This window comes from Pseudophryne corroboree, chromosome 1 (assembly GCF_028390025.1).
Source record: "Pseudophryne corroboree isolate aPseCor3 chromosome 1, aPseCor3.hap2, whole genome shotgun sequence".
In the NCBI taxonomy this organism is placed as follows: Eukaryota; Metazoa; Chordata; class Amphibia; order Anura; family Myobatrachidae; genus Pseudophryne; species Pseudophryne corroboree.
Window position 1 is genome coordinate 720249974 of NC_086444.1, and position 18147 is coordinate 720268120.

An 18147-nucleotide genomic window follows, 5' to 3' on the forward strand; every position below is an offset into this window, starting at 1 on the left:
TTATTATTATATATACTATTTATATTCATATTCATTTTTTTTCTCTCTCTCACATCTTTCTTATGTGTACACCCCCTTTTTTGGATCATAGAGGGACTATCTTTCATTTTTAAGTTGATTAATAAACATATGTTTTAATGTATTTGTCATAATTAAAATGTTAATTTTTTCATAAGAGTGCACCCACACAAGAGCTTCCTCTTTCTCTCCTTGAGATAATCCGCTTCCCAGTTCTCCACACCTGGAATGAACACTGCCGAGAGGATGATGTTTCGCCTTTCTGCCCACAAGATCTTTGTGGCTTCCTTTAAATGCCATCCTGCTCTTTGTTCCTCCTTGACGGTTTATGTAAGCCGTCGTCGTGACATTGTCAGGTCTTCGGCTAAGAGAAGTGCATTGTAAACTGCTCTCAGTTCGAGAATGTTTATGGGTAGGCTGCTCTCCTTTAACGTCCATCTGCCCTGAAACTGATGTTCCTCTAGGACGGCACCCCAACCTCTGACAACGGCGTCCGTTGTCAGGATCTTCCAATCCCAAATGCTGAATCTCTTTGCCTGCTGCGAGATAATCAAGGTGGTTCGTATGCGCGGTGGAAGTCAGATTCTTCGATGTAGAAGCCAGTGTAAACCTGCTCCCTGAGCAATGAGGTTCATCTGGAATGGTCGGGAATGAAGTCTGCCGTACTGGAGAGCTTCGAACGACACCACCTTCTTCCCGAGAAGTTGCACACAGAGTTGTAGAGAAACCATCTGTGTCCTTAGTACCTGAACCACTAATCTCTGTAGGTCCTGGATCCTGTTCTCTGGTAGGAATACTCTCAATTGTACAGTGTCCAAGATGAGACAGAGGAATTGAATCCGTTTAGTTGGCATGAGGTTGGATTTTTGGAAATTCACAATCCACCCATGTTTAATGAGAAATTGAAGAGATGTCTGAACATCCTTGATCAGCTGTACCTGAGAAGATGCCTTGATCAGTAGATCGTCTAGATAAGGTATAATCGTAACCCCCAACAGTCTCAATCCTGAAACCATGATTGCCATGATCTTCGTAAAGATTCTTGGGGCTGATGATAGACCGAATGGCAAGGCCCTGAATTGGTAATGATCAGTCACAAGTGCAAACCTTAAGTAAACTTGGTGAGGAGTCTAGATTGGGATATGCAGATATGCATCCTTTATGTCCATGGATACCATGAACTCGCCTTGATCTAAGCCTTCAATGATCGACTGGATTGATTCCATCTTGAATTTGTAGACCCATAGAAACTGGTTTAAAACTTTTAAAATTGAGTATCGGTCTGACCGTCCCGTCTGGCTTTGGCATGACAAAAAGATTGGAATAGAAACCCGTTCCTCTCTGAGAGGCAGGAACTGGAATAATAACCACTGACCATAGCAATTTTTGAATTGCTGTCAGTAGTGCCTTTGCTTTCTGAGGGCACCGAGGCAATCCCGTTGTAAAAAACTGACTGTGAGGTCTCTGTTGAAAATCCATTTTGTACCCCTGGGAGATTATGTTTATCCAAAGTTCTGGTGAGGTTTTGGCCCAGATATCCCTAAAACCTTCTAGACGCGCGCCCACCAAGGGGGACCCCAGGTGAGCTTGGAGTCCGTCATGCCACGGTCTGGACAGCAGGTTTATCCTGCTGTCTGGTCGTTGCCTGTGATCGGCCTCTACCTCTGCCCCCACGTACTTGTGTACAGAAACCTCTTCCACGGGCTTGAAAGGACTGCAATGTAAATAAATTAAACGCTGGTCCCAAATAACCTCTCCAAACCGGTGGAGTGGCTCTCGTATAAGGAGTAGGTAGAAAGGTGGACTTCCCTGCTGTAGCTTGCGAAATCCACTTGTCCAACTCTGGACCGAAAAGCATTTTACCCCCAAAGGGGATGGATTCTACCGCCTTCTTGGCGTCAGAATCTCCGTGCCCTTCTCTGAGCCATAAAATCAGTCTAGCCGATATGGCCGATGCGGAGATGCGCAATGCTATCCTGCTATATCCTTTGAGGCTTGACACAAGTGTGAAGCAGATTCTCAAATGTGTTCCGCCAGTTGGGTAATCTTTTCCAAGCTATTTTCCTCCTCAATAGCCTGTACAATACATCCAGACCATGCTCCCTTGTTGACCCAAGCACAGACGATCGTAGGTCTCTGTGCTGCACCTGCTGCTACAAAAATGTACTTTAAAGCTGTGTCAACCTTCCGATCTGAAGCATTAGGTATTGGTAAGATTATCTTGTTTGACAACCTTCCTAGGGAAGCATCCACTACTGGCGGAGTCTCCCACTTATCCATTACACCCTTAGGTAAAGGGTAAGTTGCTTGAAACCTCTTCAGAACTTGAAAATGTTTGTCAGGCTGTTTCCAAGCCTCCTCTATTTGAGATTGGACGGATTTAGGAATGGGAAACACTGCTGAACGCGTTTTTTTGGAATTCGAACAATTCGAAATCTACTGGCTCCTTTACTTCTTCTACTTTAAAGTTTAGGCTCTCCTTTACCGCGTCAATTAAAGAATCAAGACCCGAGATTGCCGTGTCCTCTTCCGTAAAATCAGCGTCTAGGTTAGATTCAATTAACTCATCTTCCTCTGTATCAATGAGAAGACCCTCTTCCTCCTGATTCCGGTACAATAGGAAGAGGTCTTAACTGCATTGCGTACATTCGTTTCTGCTTGTGCGGGCGGTGTTAACCTGATGAGAAATTCCTTTGTCTTTGAGAATCCCGCAGCCCATTCCGATTGTTGCTTGCGTGATTCCGCCATCTCCTTGGAGATTCTATCTGTAAGGATGTCTTCCCATGACCTAGCCAGCCAGAGCACTGTTCCCAGGTGGAGCGTCCTTGTCTAAGAAGGAGTCGCACACCCCGGAGCTGCCAACTCGCGTGCTCTTCCTGTTACATTTCGTACAAACATAATAGGTCTTGGTTGGTGCTTTAGACATGTTGTTTGAACCCCTTACCAGGGTACTACGCAGCACTTTCACCCTTTAAACTAGGAAGAGAAAGACTGAGAGATGACGGAAGCAAAGGTATCTGATCCGGCTGGAATTACCTTTCCCTTTATATAGAAAAGGCGCAGGACAAAATAACTTATGAACAAAAAAACAAAAACACCAGCCGACTCGCAACCCTCACACCCCCAACTGTAAATCAGCTACGATGTTAGAGTTAGTATCCGCTTGCTTCCATGTATTTTCTTCAGGATCTTTGAAACAGAATTCCCTTGAAAATATAAATAGTAAATTATAATTACTTTTCAGATCCTCACAGAACGTAATATATATTTCTCACCAGCAGAGGGAGCTGTTCGCACAATAAAATCTCTCTTCTAATAACTATATATTTCACCAGAAGGGGGAGCTGTTGATATAATAAAAATCTGAAGAGGGGGAAGAGCTCATCCATCTGAGATTGGCGCCTGTCTAGGAATATTAAGATGGCCGCCACTGAAAGAAAAAGGTTACCTTATATTTTATGCCGCAGGCTAAGCAGCGCTATCTCCACCACTTGCTCCTCTAGAAAGGAGTTGATCACATATACTTGGTTCCCACTGCCGCTGGCTGTGTGCTCCCCCTGCCCCACACGCGGCTGAGGGAATCTCCTCAGCCGCGCTGCACTGATCACTGCAGTGTCTCTCCCCCACCGGTCAGCGCGCGCCGGGACCGCGCTCACCAGGTCTCCATAGCGGCACCTCTCAGTGTACCAAGGACCATTGCGGAGTCTCTGTTCCCCTCCCGCTAACTTTGCTGCTGATAGGAGACCCTCCTGACTGCTGCCTTGTGAGGGGACTTTGGCCGCGCTGCTGCGGGGATCTGACATTATATACCTACAGATGTTTCTATTACAGCCTATAGGAAAATAATAAAATAAAAATTAACACTACTTGGGCCCTTATAACAACCAGTACTCACGCTGCCCAAGTTGAAGAGGATCTCCTGTTGAGAGATGCAGGTACCTTCAAAGGGATCTTTGTCTCTCAAATATAAACAGGCCATGTCTCCCTTTTATTAGGTGGACGCAGCACACTGTTTTAGAATTTTAGTCAGGAGCTCAGTGCTCCCACGTGCTGTACCTCCAGCACAATTTTTCAAACTGGGGGATGAGGGTTGTGAAGGGGGAGGAGCCGGCTGTGCAGACAATGCTAATTTTTAGATTGTGCCACACCTCCGGTTGCAAGCTTCACACCCATACTGTATAAGACTGTTCCAGTGTCCCCTAGTGGATGAAAGAGAAAACAACTTAACGGGATAGAAGAATTCTTATATCCCGTTAAGCTGTTTTTTTCATTGAGTGCTATACAGATTGCTGCATCCCATTTATTGCTAGATACAATTTGTTATTCATGGTTACAGGTTTCCATTTTTGAAACCACATTAGTATCCATTTGGTTAGTTTGTTTTTGATGTGTATTTAGTAGCACGATTTGTATGTGTAGTAATGGTTACCCTTAGATAGATAGATAGATAGATAATCTCTATCTCAAATAAATGAGACTAATGAAACCGTTACTGGGGAAAGCAAGTTGAGGACGTCAAACGAAATGTACAATATACTTGATTAAATACCATGGTTTTGTCTTTTTGCTTCAATCACCCGATTTATAAATTAGATAGATATTCAGGATATAAATCTCCTTTTAAGCAACACAAACGCCACATTGAAAGTAGGGAGAAACTTTTACATCAAAGGCAAGAAAGCATGTTATATTAAAAACTTTTATTAAAGAAAGTTTAACATTACAAAAAAATAAACTCTTGTTAACAGTTGTACACACCCAATTGGGTTTCTTCAGATTAAAACATTGCTTAATACTCTTTAAAATAAAATATTTAAAGTATTTTATTTTTATGTTCAATATTACCCAACCCCCCTCCCCTTGCAAATTATAAAATAAAAACACAAAAACAAAAAAATAAAAATACAAAAACTGTACCAAGGGCAGGGGAAATAAAAATAGCTCTAAGTACAAAAGACAATCACAATGTAAATTCACCAATGGTATTTTCTTTTTGTAATTTTTGGTCACCTGAGGAATAATGTGTTGCAAACTACACCAGCAGTGACAGCAGCTGCCATGCGAGGTAATGGACATGGAGAGAGGGAAAAAATAAAAAATAGAAAAATATAAATAACACAAACCTCTTCCACATCATTGATGCAAAAAGATTATTTACAGTAATATGGAATGCTATATATGTTCCAGTAATGGGCGCAAGACAAGGGTTGGGTGCTTCCATACATTTGTGAGGTTGGCAAACATTTTATCTAACAAAATTTAAAGTTGGCCTAGAGAAAGAGAGCAGGTATGGCTATCACATGTATTCAGAGCTGACTGCAATACAAAAAGTTATAGGCAGCAATATAACAGATATACATTAAGGGAGGAATTAGGTTGAGTTAAGGATTCATTACATTTCACAGTTAAAATTTGTGTGGTTTCAGTTTTTCAGTTACATGTTTAACCTCAAGTGTTAAGCTACACTAAAAACTCAAATCTCAGGGGGGGTGAATTCAATTAGCTGCAGTTAATTACCACTGCTAATTGATCCGGGAGAGGGTGGGTAGGTGTGGGTGTGTGTGTGTATGTAATTAAATTACCCCTGATAGCTGGCACTATTGGGATTGTCTTTCACTTGAGGCTGGAGAAACAAAATCCCAGTGCAGTTTTTTTATTTTGTGGCCGCCATATATGTATGGGTCCGGGAAAAGTTCCCAGATGCCCGTTTTGTTTAAAAACAGCCACACAAAAAAAACAAAAAAAAAACCACAGAGTAATTGAATTGCCCCTAGAAGGGGAAAAAAAATAAAAAAATATTGCAGTAAATCAAATAAACATTGTTTGTTTTTTTTTAATACAAACCACCTTTGTAAAACAACACTTTGGTTTTTGAAGACAGTGTTAAATGTTGATCTACAAAGCAGCTATTTGAGGATTATTGCAATTTAAGGCAGCCATAGCAATTTAAACAACCTACATTTACACTAAAATTCACTATACCATGTACTGAAAGTGTTGAATAATCATCCAATTCTAAATAAACGGTGTGTCCTTTACACATTGCCTAACCTGCTGCAGCATTATATAGTTCCCAAATGAAAGGGGGTGTAAGGTTGTATGGCCTCTGGTCATGTGCCATGGCTTACCAAGAGCCATTAACACATGAACTTCTATTTTGTCAATATTAAAATAGTAACACATTTGCTTTAGCAATATGAAAATATATAATTTAATGTGGCTTAAGGAATATAATTTATAACACTTATGATATGCTTAAAGAGAAGTAAAACATGGCAAACCTATGTGGAAGTCTGTCATCATCATATGACCATTAGTGTCCTAAAAGAATACGTACATTTTAGGAAGCATTAGGTTTATGATTTTCAAGTTTCATCAAAGACATACTTGGCTCAGTAGAAGCCGTGTGTCTGAAAATAAAAGTTTTACCTTACTACTAGGAAAAGTTAAACCCAGCAGTATTTCCTGCACTGGAAGCAAAGCACTTAAGCATTTAAATAGGGTTACCACTACAATGACAAAAGAAAAATACTTTTAACGAAACCCTAAAATGCTCAACCTAAAGCATGATTTTAAATGACTACAAATAGAGATGATCAAACTGCTTAATGCAATGCATATGGTAATTCTGTTTTTTTACATAATATGCAATGCAAGATATTGGCCTAGAAAGGTTACAATACTTATTAAACTTCTACTAATCTGTTTATCACCATTATTCTATGATTTCAAATATACATTAAGGTTAGAAAAGTGATCCAAATGTAGTTTTTCTATAGAAAAATAAAAATGTATTTGACCATATTTTTTATTTATTTATTTTTAGAGATCATGAAACGGTCTTTGTATTTATATAGAGCCGAGGTCCTACAGGGAGAATATGTTGTCCCATTACGTATTGGAACATCCCCATTTATCATACTATTATAGAACAGTGCATGTAAGGTAACAGAAAAGATGATCAGAAACTGTTCTAGTCTATAAAGACAGACTTCAATACTGGATGTTTCCCACATGTCTGGCTTACTTGTGGAAGTGCAGCTCATTATTAAGTTTATTGTGTTTGATTCCCCCCTTTACAGAGCAGAGGACCTGAGGCAGAAGTGACATGCTACTCTGAGGCTGCAGCTAATGCACACTTATGCAGCTGTTCCAATATATACTCATTTGTTTCATTTAAAAATAAAATCTGTTGGGCAGATCACAGTTAGGAGACCCATACACACATCAGCTCAACTATCAAAACAGACATCTCCTTTCCTTTCCATTTTCCAATATTTCTTAGTTTATTAGACATAAAAGTGCAGCTTTTCTCTTTTCATTTCATAAAATGGAATACTATTTGGGGTTGAAAAGATGGAAGAGACGTCTTTCTACAGGTATCTTGATGTACAAGAGAAAGTCTTGTGTAAAAGGGTTATTGTTCTGTAAACATCAAAGTTTTTTTTGTTTCAACCCATTTGCCGCTGAGAAAGTGTCTTGACCCCTCCGCATTTATTTTGACGTTACATATATATAAAAAAAAAAAAAGTGGTTTTAAAACCATCAGTAAGTAAAGTGTAGTGCTAAGAGACATGCCACTTTTGGCTAGTGTTGGCAAAACGTGCAATTATGAAAAGATGCGGATTGCCTGGGTGGCAGGGGTGTGGCAGGCTGGGCACTCTGGTAAAACCCGCTCGCAGATCCGGATGGCACATTCCATGCAGAAGAGATTGTGCCCACAGGGCACCAACGCTGCTATGACCTCACTCTCGTAGCAAACTACACAGTCTCTCCCACTCTTGCGCTGGCCATCTGAGCTGCTGGAATCAGTGGGAGAGCCAGATGCCACAGATGAACTTCCGGGAAGAGAGGAAGATGATGAATAGCCAGCACTAGTCGAAAAGGAAGAGAGAGATCCTTGGTTTGGCAGCCAAGAAATACTATTGACTGGATCACTGTGAATCCTACGTGCTAGTGGATGCTCTAGTCCTATCCCAGGATCAGGCAAGGTGGGGGAGAGCAAAGGGGTGGCACTTCCACTCATGCCGCTATTTCTCCTCAGACTTGGGCACCCACTTAAGTTCTGGAGCTGTCCACTGTGTGTTTCATAAGGTGACCAAATAGCTGCGGGTGTATTTAAATCCAGAGCAAGAATCTCAAAGCCATATTCACAATCCTCTATTCCCACAGCAGCCTGCCCTGTGGGGAGTTCTTCCACTGGAAAGGTTCCACCCATGATTGATCTGAAGGGGCTTCTTGGACTTTGCTCTCTGCCATCTGTCCCAAAGTAAGTACTCTCCACTGATGAGCTACATATACTTCCATTGCGTGATCCCGCAGAGTCACGACGTGGGGCTGCCATCTTGGCCCACAAATTGCCAGAGCCTCCACCTAGCAAGTCCATGCAAACATCTGTACCGTTAGTATGGAAATCACTGTCTGGATGGAAATCTACCAGAGAACCTGTCCTCATAGTAATGTGGGCTTCAATCTCCTCTCGTGCACGGTCCACGTTTTCTGGCATCCCTGTGACTTCAAAAACAGGTTCTTTGTCTCGGCTGGGTGTTACAATATAAGTGTGAGTGCTTTGTTGAATTCTCTTAATGGTAGCCCCTTTAGGTCCTACAACAAGACCAACCACACGGTAAGGAACGCGGACTTGAATTGTAGTTTGACCTGGCAAATTTGGTGGTGCCTGGGTGGCTCCAGGAATTCCATTTAACTTATTTCTGGTTGCCCTAATTATTGAGAAGTGTTCAGCTGCTGCAAGGATCTCTTGTTTTGCCATCTCTACATCCTCTTTCCGGCCAGTTACAATAAAGACAGGCTCCTCTCCTCGTACAGGTGTCTTGATATAAGTATTTGTCTTGGCTCGCAGGGCTTTAATTTTACATCCTAAGAAAAATGAGAGTGTTATATGTATTGTTAAGGAATTCGCCCCATGGATTTCAGTGAACCATACAAATATATTTCCCAAATAAAAGCTAATGGCTCAGTTATTTTATTGCTCGACCAATACTAAAATAGAACTTACAGAACCAACCTAATACTGCAACTGTCCTAAAATGCAGTTTATATGGCAATAACCTCTAGACAGGTATGGGAGCAGTAGTGCACTTCCTTGTGGGAAGATCACATTTTTCAGCAAGTAAAATAATAAAGACTGTTAGCATTTACTAAAATCCATGAGATGCACTCAAAATTTTTGTTTTTAGAATTACATTTGGATTGTATCTGGTGCCTAACTTTATCTTTAAAAAGTAGTACACTTCTGCGTTTACAACAGTACAAAGTGTTGAGTGATTTGGATTACTGAAGCAAAGCTCAATTTAAATATGCAAATATGGGTTGCATTTGCCATCATTTTATTATTTGAGTAAAAATCTGGATTTGGTATAATAAAAAAAAAAAAAAAATAATTATCTGCACACCCTATTTTAAGTGAAAGAAAAAATAAGATTTTACTCACCGGTAATTCCATTTCTCGTAGTCAGTAGTGGATGCTGGGACTCCGTAAGGACCATGGGGAATAGCGGCTCCGCAGGAGACTGGGCACAACTAAAGAAAGCTTTAGGACTACCTGGTGTGCACTGGCTCCTCCCACTATGACCCTCCTCCAGACCTCAGTTAGGATACTGTGCCCGGAAGAGCACACACAATAAGGAAGGATTTTGAATCCCGGGTAAGACTCATACCAGCCACACCGTATAACTCGTGATACTATACCCAGTTAACAGTATGAAATATAACTGAGCCTCTCAACAAATGGCTCAACAATAACACTTTAGTTAGGCAATAACTATAAACAAGTATTGCAGACAATCCGCACTTGGGATGGGCGCCCAGCATCCACTACGGACTACGAGAAATAGATTTACCGGTGAGTAAAATCTTATTTTCTCTGACGTCCCAAGTGGATGCTGGGACTCCGTAAGGACCATGGGGATTATACCAAAGCTCCCAAACGGGCGGGAGAGTGCGGATGACTCTGCAGCACCGAATGAGCAAACTCTAGGTCCTCCTCAGCCAGGGTATCAAACTTGTAGACTCTTGCAAAAATGTTTGAACCCGACCAAGTAACAGCTCGGCAAATTTGTAAAGCCGAGACCCCTCGGGCAGCCGCCCAAGAAGAGCCCACTTTCCTCGTGGAATGGGCTTTTACAGATTTAGGGTGCGGCAGTCCAGCCGCAGAATGTGCAAGTTGAATCGTGCTACAGATCCAGCGAGCAATAGTCTGCTTAGAAGCAGGAGCACCCAGCTTGTTGGGTGCATACAGGATAAATAGCGAGTCAGTTTTCCTGACTACAGCCGTCCTGGAAACATACTTTTCAGGGCCCTGACTACGTCCAGTAACTTGGAATCCTCCAAGTCCCAAGTAGCCGCAGGCACCACAATAGGATTGGTTCACATGAAAAACTGATACCACCTTAGGAAGGAATTCGGAACGAGTCCACAACTCCGCCTTATCCATATAAAAAAAAAAAAATCAGATAAGGGCTTTTGCATGACAAAGCCGCCAATTCTGATACACGCCTGGCCGACGCCAAGGCCAACAGCATGACCACTTTCCACGAGAGGTATTGTAGCTCCACGGATTCAAGTGGCTCAACCCAATGCGACTTCAGGAAATCCAACACCACGTTGAGATCCCACGGTGCCACTGGAGGCACAAACGGGGGCTGACTATGCAGCACTCCCTTAACAAAAGTCTGAACTTCAGGCAGTGAAGTCAGTTCTATTTTGGAAGAAAATCGATAGAGCCGAAATCTGGACCTTAATGGAACCCAATTTTAGGCCCATAGTCACCCCTGACTGTAGGAAGTGCAGAAATCGACCTAGCTGAAATTCCTCCTTTGGGGCCTTCCTGGCCTCACAGCACGCAACATATTTCCGCCATATGCGGTGATAATGGTTTGCGTTCACTTCTTTCCTAGCTTTAATTAGCGTAGGGATAACTTCCTCCGGAATGCCCTTTTCCTTCAGGATCCGGCGTACAACCGCCATGCCGTCAAACGCAGCCGCGGTACGTCTTGGAACAGACAGGCCCCCTGCTGCAGCAGGACCTGTCTGAGCGGCAGAGGCCATGGGTCCTCTGAGATCATATCTTGGAGTTCTGGGTACCAAGCTCTTCTTGGCCAATTCGGAACAATGAGTATAGTTCTTACTCCTCTCCTTCTTATTATTCTCATTACCCTGGGTAAGAGAGGCAGAGAAGGGAACACATACACCGACTGGTACACCCACGGTGTTACCAGAGCGTCCACAGCTATCGCCTGAGGGTCCCTTGACCTGGCGCAATATCTTTGTAGCTTTTTGTTGAGGCGGGACGCCATCATGTCCACCTGTGGCCTTTCCCAACGGTGTACAATCATTTGGAAGACTTCTGGATGAAGTCCCCACTCTCCCGGGTGGAGGTCGTGTCTGCTGAGAAAGTCTGCTTCCCAGTTGTCCACTCCGGGAATGAACACTGCTGACAGTGCTAACACATGATTTTCCGCCCATCGGAGAATCCTTGTGGCTTCTGCCATCGCCATCCTGCTTCTTGTGCCGCCCCGTCGGTTTACATGAGCGACCGCCGTGATGTTGTCTGACTGGATCAGCACCGGCCGGTGTTGAAGCAGGGGTCTAGCCTGACTTAGGGCATTGTGAATGGCCCTTAGTTCCAGAATATTTATGTGTAGGGAAGTCTCCTGACTTTTCCATAGTCCTTGGAAGTTTCTTCCCTGTGTGACTGCCCCCCAGCCTCGAAGGCTGGCATCCGTGGTCACCAGGACCCAGTCCTGTATGCCGAATCTGCGGCCCCCTAGAAGATGAGCACTCTGCAGCCACCACAACAGCGACACCCTGGCCCTTGGAGACAGGGTTATCCGCCGATGCATCTAAAGATGCGACCCGGACCACTTGTCCAACAGATCCCACTGGAAGATCCTTGCATGGGACCTGGCGAATGGAATTTCTTCGTAAGAAGCTACCACCTTTCCCAGGGCTCGCGTGCATTGATGCACCGACACCTGTATTTGTATTAGGAGGTCTCTGTCTAGAGACGACAACTGCTTGGACTTCTCCTCCGGGAGAAACCCTTTTTATCCTGTTCTGTGTCCAGAACCATACCCAGGAACAGTAGACGCGTCGTAGGAACCAGCTGCGACTTTGGAATATTCAGAATCCAGCCGTGCTGTTGTAACACTTCCCGAGATAGTGCTACTCCGACGAACAACTGCTCCCCGGACCTCACCTTTATAAGGAGATCGTCCAAGTACGGGATAATTATTTTGGCCATTACCTTGGTAAAAACCCTCGGTGCCGGGGACAGACCAACGGCAACGTCTGGAATTGGTAATGACAATCCTGTACCACAATTTTGAGGTACTCCTGGTGAAGAGGGTAAATAGGGACATGCAGGTAAGCATCCTTGATGTCCAGTGATACCATGAAATTCTCCAGGCTTGCAATAATCGCCCTGAGCGATTCCATTTTGAACTTGAACCTTCGTATATAAGTGTTCAAGGATTTCAATTTTAGAATGGGTCTCACCGAACCGTCTGGTTTCGGTACCACAACATTCTGGAATAGTAACCCCGGCCTTGTTGAAGGAGGGGTACCTTGATTTCACCTGCTGGAAGTACAGCTTGTGAATTGCCACCAGTACTACCTCCCTTTCTCCGAGGGCAGCAGGCAAGGCTGATGTGAGGTAACGGCGAGGGGGAGTCGCCTCGAACTCCAGCCTGTATCCCTGTGATACTACTTGCAGAACCTAGGGATCCACCTGTGGGCAAGCCCACTGGTCCCTGAAGTTCCCGAGACGCGCCCCCACCGCACCTGTCTCCACCTGTGGAGCCCCAGCGTCATGCGGTGGACTCAAGAGGAAGCGGGGGAAGATTTTTGATCCTGGGAACTGGCTGTCTGGTGCAGCTTTTTCCTTCTTCCCTTGTCTCTGTGCAGAAAGGAAGCGCCTTTGACCCGCTTGCTTTTCTGAAGCCGAAAGGACTGTACCTGAAAATACGGTGCTTTCTTAGGCTGTGAGGAAACCTGAGGTAAAAAAATTTTCTTCCCAGCTGTTGCTGTGGATACGAGGTCCCAGAGACTATCCCCAAACAATTCCTCACCCTTATAAGGCAGAATCTCCATGTGCCTTTTAAAGGCAGCATCACCTGTCCACTGCCGGGTCTCTAATACCCTCCTGGCAGCATGGACATTGCATTAATTCTGGATGCCAGCCGGCAAATATCCCTCTGTGCATCCTTCATATATAAGACGACATCTTTAATATGCTCTATGTTAGCAAAATATTATCCCTGTCTAGGGTATTAATATTATCGTACAGGGTATCAGACCACGCTGCAGCAGCACTATTTATGCTGAGGCAAATGCAGGTCTCAGTATAGTACCTGAGTGTGTGTATACAGACTTCAGGATAGCCTCCTGCTTTTTATCAGCAGGCTCCTTCAAAGTGGCCGTATCCCCAGACGGCAGTGCCACCTTTTTTGACAAACGTGTGAGCGCCTTATCCACCCTAGGGGATATCTCCCAACGTGACCTATCCTCTGGCGGGAAAGGGTACGCCAGCAGTAACTTTTTAGAAATTACCATTTTCTTATCGGGGGAACCCACGCTCTTTACACACTTCATTCACTCATCTGATGGGGGAACAAAACACTGGCTGCTTTTTCTCCCCAAACATAAAACCCCTTTTATGTGGTACTTGGGTTCATGTCAGAAATGTGTAACACATTTTTCATTGCCGAGATCATGCAACGGATGTTCCTAGTGGATTGTGTATATGTCTCAACCTCGTCGACACTGGAGTCAGATTCCGTGCCGACATCTGTGTTTGCCATCTGAGGTAACGGGCGTTTTTTGAGCCCCTGATGGCCTTTGAGATGCCTGGGCAGGTGCGGGCTGAGAAGCCGGCTGTCCCACAGCTGTCACGTCATCCAGCCTTTTATGTAAGGAGTTGACATTGTCGGTTAATACCTTCCACCTATCCATCCACTCTGGTGTCGGCCCCACAGGGGGCGACATCCCATTTATCGGCCTCTGCTCCGCCTCCACGTAACCTTCCTCATCCAACATATCGACACAGCCGTACCGACACCGCACACACACAGGGAATGCTCTGACTGAGGACAGGACCCCACAAAGTCCTTTGGGGAGACAGAGAGAGAGTATGCCAGCACACACCAGAGCGCTATATAATGCAGGGATTAACACTATAACTGAGTGATTTTTCCCCCCAATAGCTGCTTGTATACACATATTGCGCCTAAATTTAGTGCCCCCCCTCTCTTTTTAACCCTTTGAGCCTGAAAACTACAGGGGAGAGCCTGGGGAGTTGTCTTCCAGCTGCACTGTGAAGAAAAAATGGCGCCAGTGTGCTGAGGGAGATAGCCCCGCCCCTATTTCGGCAGACTTTTCTCCCGCTTTTTTCATGGATTCTGGCAGGGGTAATTTATCACATATATAGCCCTGGGACTATATATTGTGATGATTTGCCAGCCAAGGTGTATTATATTGCCCTCAGGGCGCCCCCCCCCCCCCAGCGCCCTGCACCCATCAGTGACCGGAGTGTGAGGTGTGCATGAGGAGCAATGGCGCACAGCTGCAGTGCTGTGCGCTACCTTGTTGAAGACAGAAGTCTTCTGCCGCCGATTTTCCGGAACACTTCTTGCTTCTGGCTCTGTAAGGAGGCCGGCGGCGCGGCTCCGGGACCGAACATCGAGGTCGGGTCCTGCGGTCGATCCCTCTGGAGCTAATGGTGTCCAGTAGCCTAAGAAGCCCAAACTACCACCAGTTAGGTAGGTTCGCTTCTTCTCCCCTTAGTCCCTCGCTGCAGTGAGTCTGTTGCCAGCAGATCTCACTGTAAAATAAAAAAATAAGAATTTACTTGCCGATAATTCTATTTCTCATAGTCCGTAGTGGATGCTGGGGACTCCGTAAGGACCATGGGGATAGCGGCTCCGCAGGAGACTGGGCACATCTAAAGAAAGCTTTAGGACTATCTGGTGTGCACTGGCTCCTCCCCCTATGAACCTCCTCCAAGCCTCAGTTAGGATACTGTGCCCGGACGAGCGTACACAATAAGGAAGGATTTTGAATCCCGGGTAAGACTCATACCAGCCACACCAATCACACCGTATAACCTGTGATCTGAACCCAGTTAACAGCATGATAACAGAGGAGCCTCTGAAAGATGGCTCACAACAATAATAACCCGATTTTTGTAACAATAACTATGTACAAGTATTGCAGACAATCCGCACTTGGGATGGGCGCCCAGCATCCACTACGGACTATGAGAAATAGAATTATCGGTAAGTAAATTCTTATTTTCTCTAACGTCCTAAGTGGATGCTGGGGACTCCGTAAGGACCATGGGGATTTTACCAAAGCTCCCAAACGGGCGGGAGAGTGCGGATGACTCTGCAGCACCCAATGAGAGAACTCCAGGTCCTCCTCAGCCAGGATATCAATTTTGTATAATTTTACAAACGCATTTGCTCCTGACCAAGTAGCTGCTCGGCAAAGTTGTAAAGCCGAGACCCCTCGGGCAGCCGCCCAAGATGAGCCCACCTTCCTTGTGGAGTGGGCATTTACAGATTTTTGGCTGTGGCAGGCCTGCCACAGAATGTGCAAGCTGAATTGTACTACAAATCCAACGAGCAATAGTCTGCTTAGAAGCAGGAGCACCCAGCTTGTTGGGTGCATACAGGATAAACAGCGAGTCAGATTTCCTGACTCCAGCCCTCCTGGAAACATATATTTTCAGGGCCCTGACAACGTCTAGCAACTTGGAGTCCTCCAAGTCCCTAGTAGCCGCAGGCACCACAAATAGGTTGGTTCAGGTGAAACGCTGAAACCACCTTAGGGAGAAACTGAGGACGAGTCCTCAATTCCGCCCTGTCCGAATGGAACATCAGATAAGGGCTTTTTCAGGATAAAGCCGCCAATTCTGACACGCGCCTGGCCCAGGCCAGGGCCAACAGCATGACCACTTTCCATGTGAGATATTTTAACTCCACAGATTTAAGTGGTTCAAACCAATGTGACTTTTGGAACCCAAAACTACATTGAGATCCCAAAGTGCCACTGGAGGCACAAAAGGAGGCTGTATATGCAGTACCCCTTTTACAAACGTCTGAACTTCAGGGACTGAAGCTAGTTCTTTTTGGAAGAAAATTGACAGGGCCGAAATTTGAACCTTAATGGACCCCAATTTCAGGCCCATAGACACTCCTGTTTGCAGGAAATGTAGGAATCGACCCAGTTGAATTTCCACCGTCGGGCCTTACTGGCCTCACACCACGCAACATATTTTCGCCAATTGTGGTGATAATGTTTTTGCGGTTACATCCTTCCTGGCTTTGATCAGGATAGGGATGACTTCATCCGGAATGCCTTTTTTTCCCTTCAGGATCCGGCGTTCAACCGCCATGCCGTCAAACGCAGCCGCGGTAAGTCTTGGAACAGACAGGGTCCTTGCTGGAGCAGGTCCCTTCTTAGAGGTAGAGGCCACGGATCCTCCGTGAGCATCTCTTGAAGTTCCGGTTACCAAATCCTTCTTGGCCAATCCGGAGCCACGAATATAGTGCTTACTCCTCTCCATCTTATCAATCTCAGTACCTTGGGTATGAGAGGCAGAGGAGGGAACACATACCAGAGCGTCTACAGCTATTGCCTGAGGGTCCCTGGACCTGGCGCAATACCTGTCGAGTTTTTCCCAACGGTTTATAATCATGTGGAAGACTTCTGGGTGAAGTCCCCACTCTCCCGGGTGGAGGTCGTGCTGAGGAAGTCTGCTTCCCAGTTGTCCACTCCCGGAATGAATACTGCTGACAGTGCCATCACATGATTTTCCGCCCAGCGAAGAATCCTTGCAGCTTCTGCCATTGCCCTCCTGCTTCTTGTGCCACCCTGTCTGTTTACGTGGGTGACTGCCGTGATGTTGTCCGACTGGATCAACACCGGCTGACCTTGAAGCAGAGGTCTTGCTAAGCTTAGAGCATTGTAAATGTCCCTTAGCTTCAGGATATTTATGTGAAGTGATGTCTCCAGGCTTGACCATAAGTCCTGGATATTCCTTCCCTGTGTGACTGCTCCCCAGCCTCGCAGGCTGGCATCCGTGGTTACCAGGACCCAGTCCTGAATGCCGAATCTGCGGCCCTCTAGAAGATGAGCACTCTGCAACCACCACAGGAGGGACACCCTTGTCCTTGGTGACAGGGTTATCCGCTGATGCATCTGAAGATGCGACCCGGACCATTTGTCCAGCAGGTCCCACTGGAAAGTTCTTGCGTGGAATCTGCCGAATGGGATTGCTTCGTAGGAAGCCACTATTTTACCCAGAACCCTTGTGCATTGATGCACTGAGACTTGGCTCGGTTTTAGGAGGTTCCTGACTAGCTCGGATAACTCCCTGGCTTTCTCCTCCGGGAGAAACACCTTTTTCTGGACTGTGTCCAGGATCATCCCTAGGAACAGAAAACAAGTCGCCGGAACCAGCTGCGATTTTGGAATATTGAGAATCCAACCGTGCTGCAGCAACACTATCTGAGATAGTGCTACACCGACCTCCAACTGTTCCCTGGATCTTACCCTTATCAGGGAATCGTCCAAGTAAGGGATAACTAAAATTCCCTTCCTTTGAAGGAATATCATCATTTCGGCAATTACCTTGGTAAAGACCCGGGGTGCCGTGGACCATCCATACGGCAGCGTCTGAACTGATAGTGACAGTTCTGTACCATAAACCTGAGGTACCCTTGGTGAGAAGGGTAAATTTTGACATGAAGGTAAGCATCCTTGATGTCCCGAGACATCATGTAGTCCCCTTCTTCCAGGTTCGCAATCACTGCTCTGAGTGACTCAATCTTGAATTTGAACCTCTGTATGTAAGTGTTCAAAGATTTTAGATTTAGAATCGGTCTCACCGAGCCGTCCGGCTTCGGTACCACAACAGTGTGGAATAATACCCCGTTCCCTGTTGCAGGAGGGGTATCTTGATTATCACCTGCTGGGAATACAGCTTGTGAATGGCTTCCAAAACTGTCTCCCTGTCAGAAGGAGACATCGGTAAAGCCGACTTTAGGAAACGGCGAGGGGGAGACGTCTCGAATTCTAATTTGTACCCCTGAGATATCACCTGAAGGA

At 45.3% G+C, this 18147-nt stretch overlaps 1 protein-coding gene across 1 annotated transcript in view; it reads right to left on the bottom strand.

Moving 5' to 3' along the window:
• Positions 1-4703: 4703 nt before the first annotated feature.
• Positions 4704-18147, bottom strand: part of MEX3D (mex-3 RNA binding family member D) — a 29480-nt gene continuing 16036 nt past the window's right edge. Inside the window, exon 2 of the mRNA XM_063915708.1 lies at positions 4704-8895. Within this exon, the coding sequence (XP_063771778.1) occupies positions 7628-8895 (1268 nt within the window). The 3' untranslated portion in view covers positions 4704-7627. The remainder of the gene's footprint in view (positions 8896-18147) is intronic.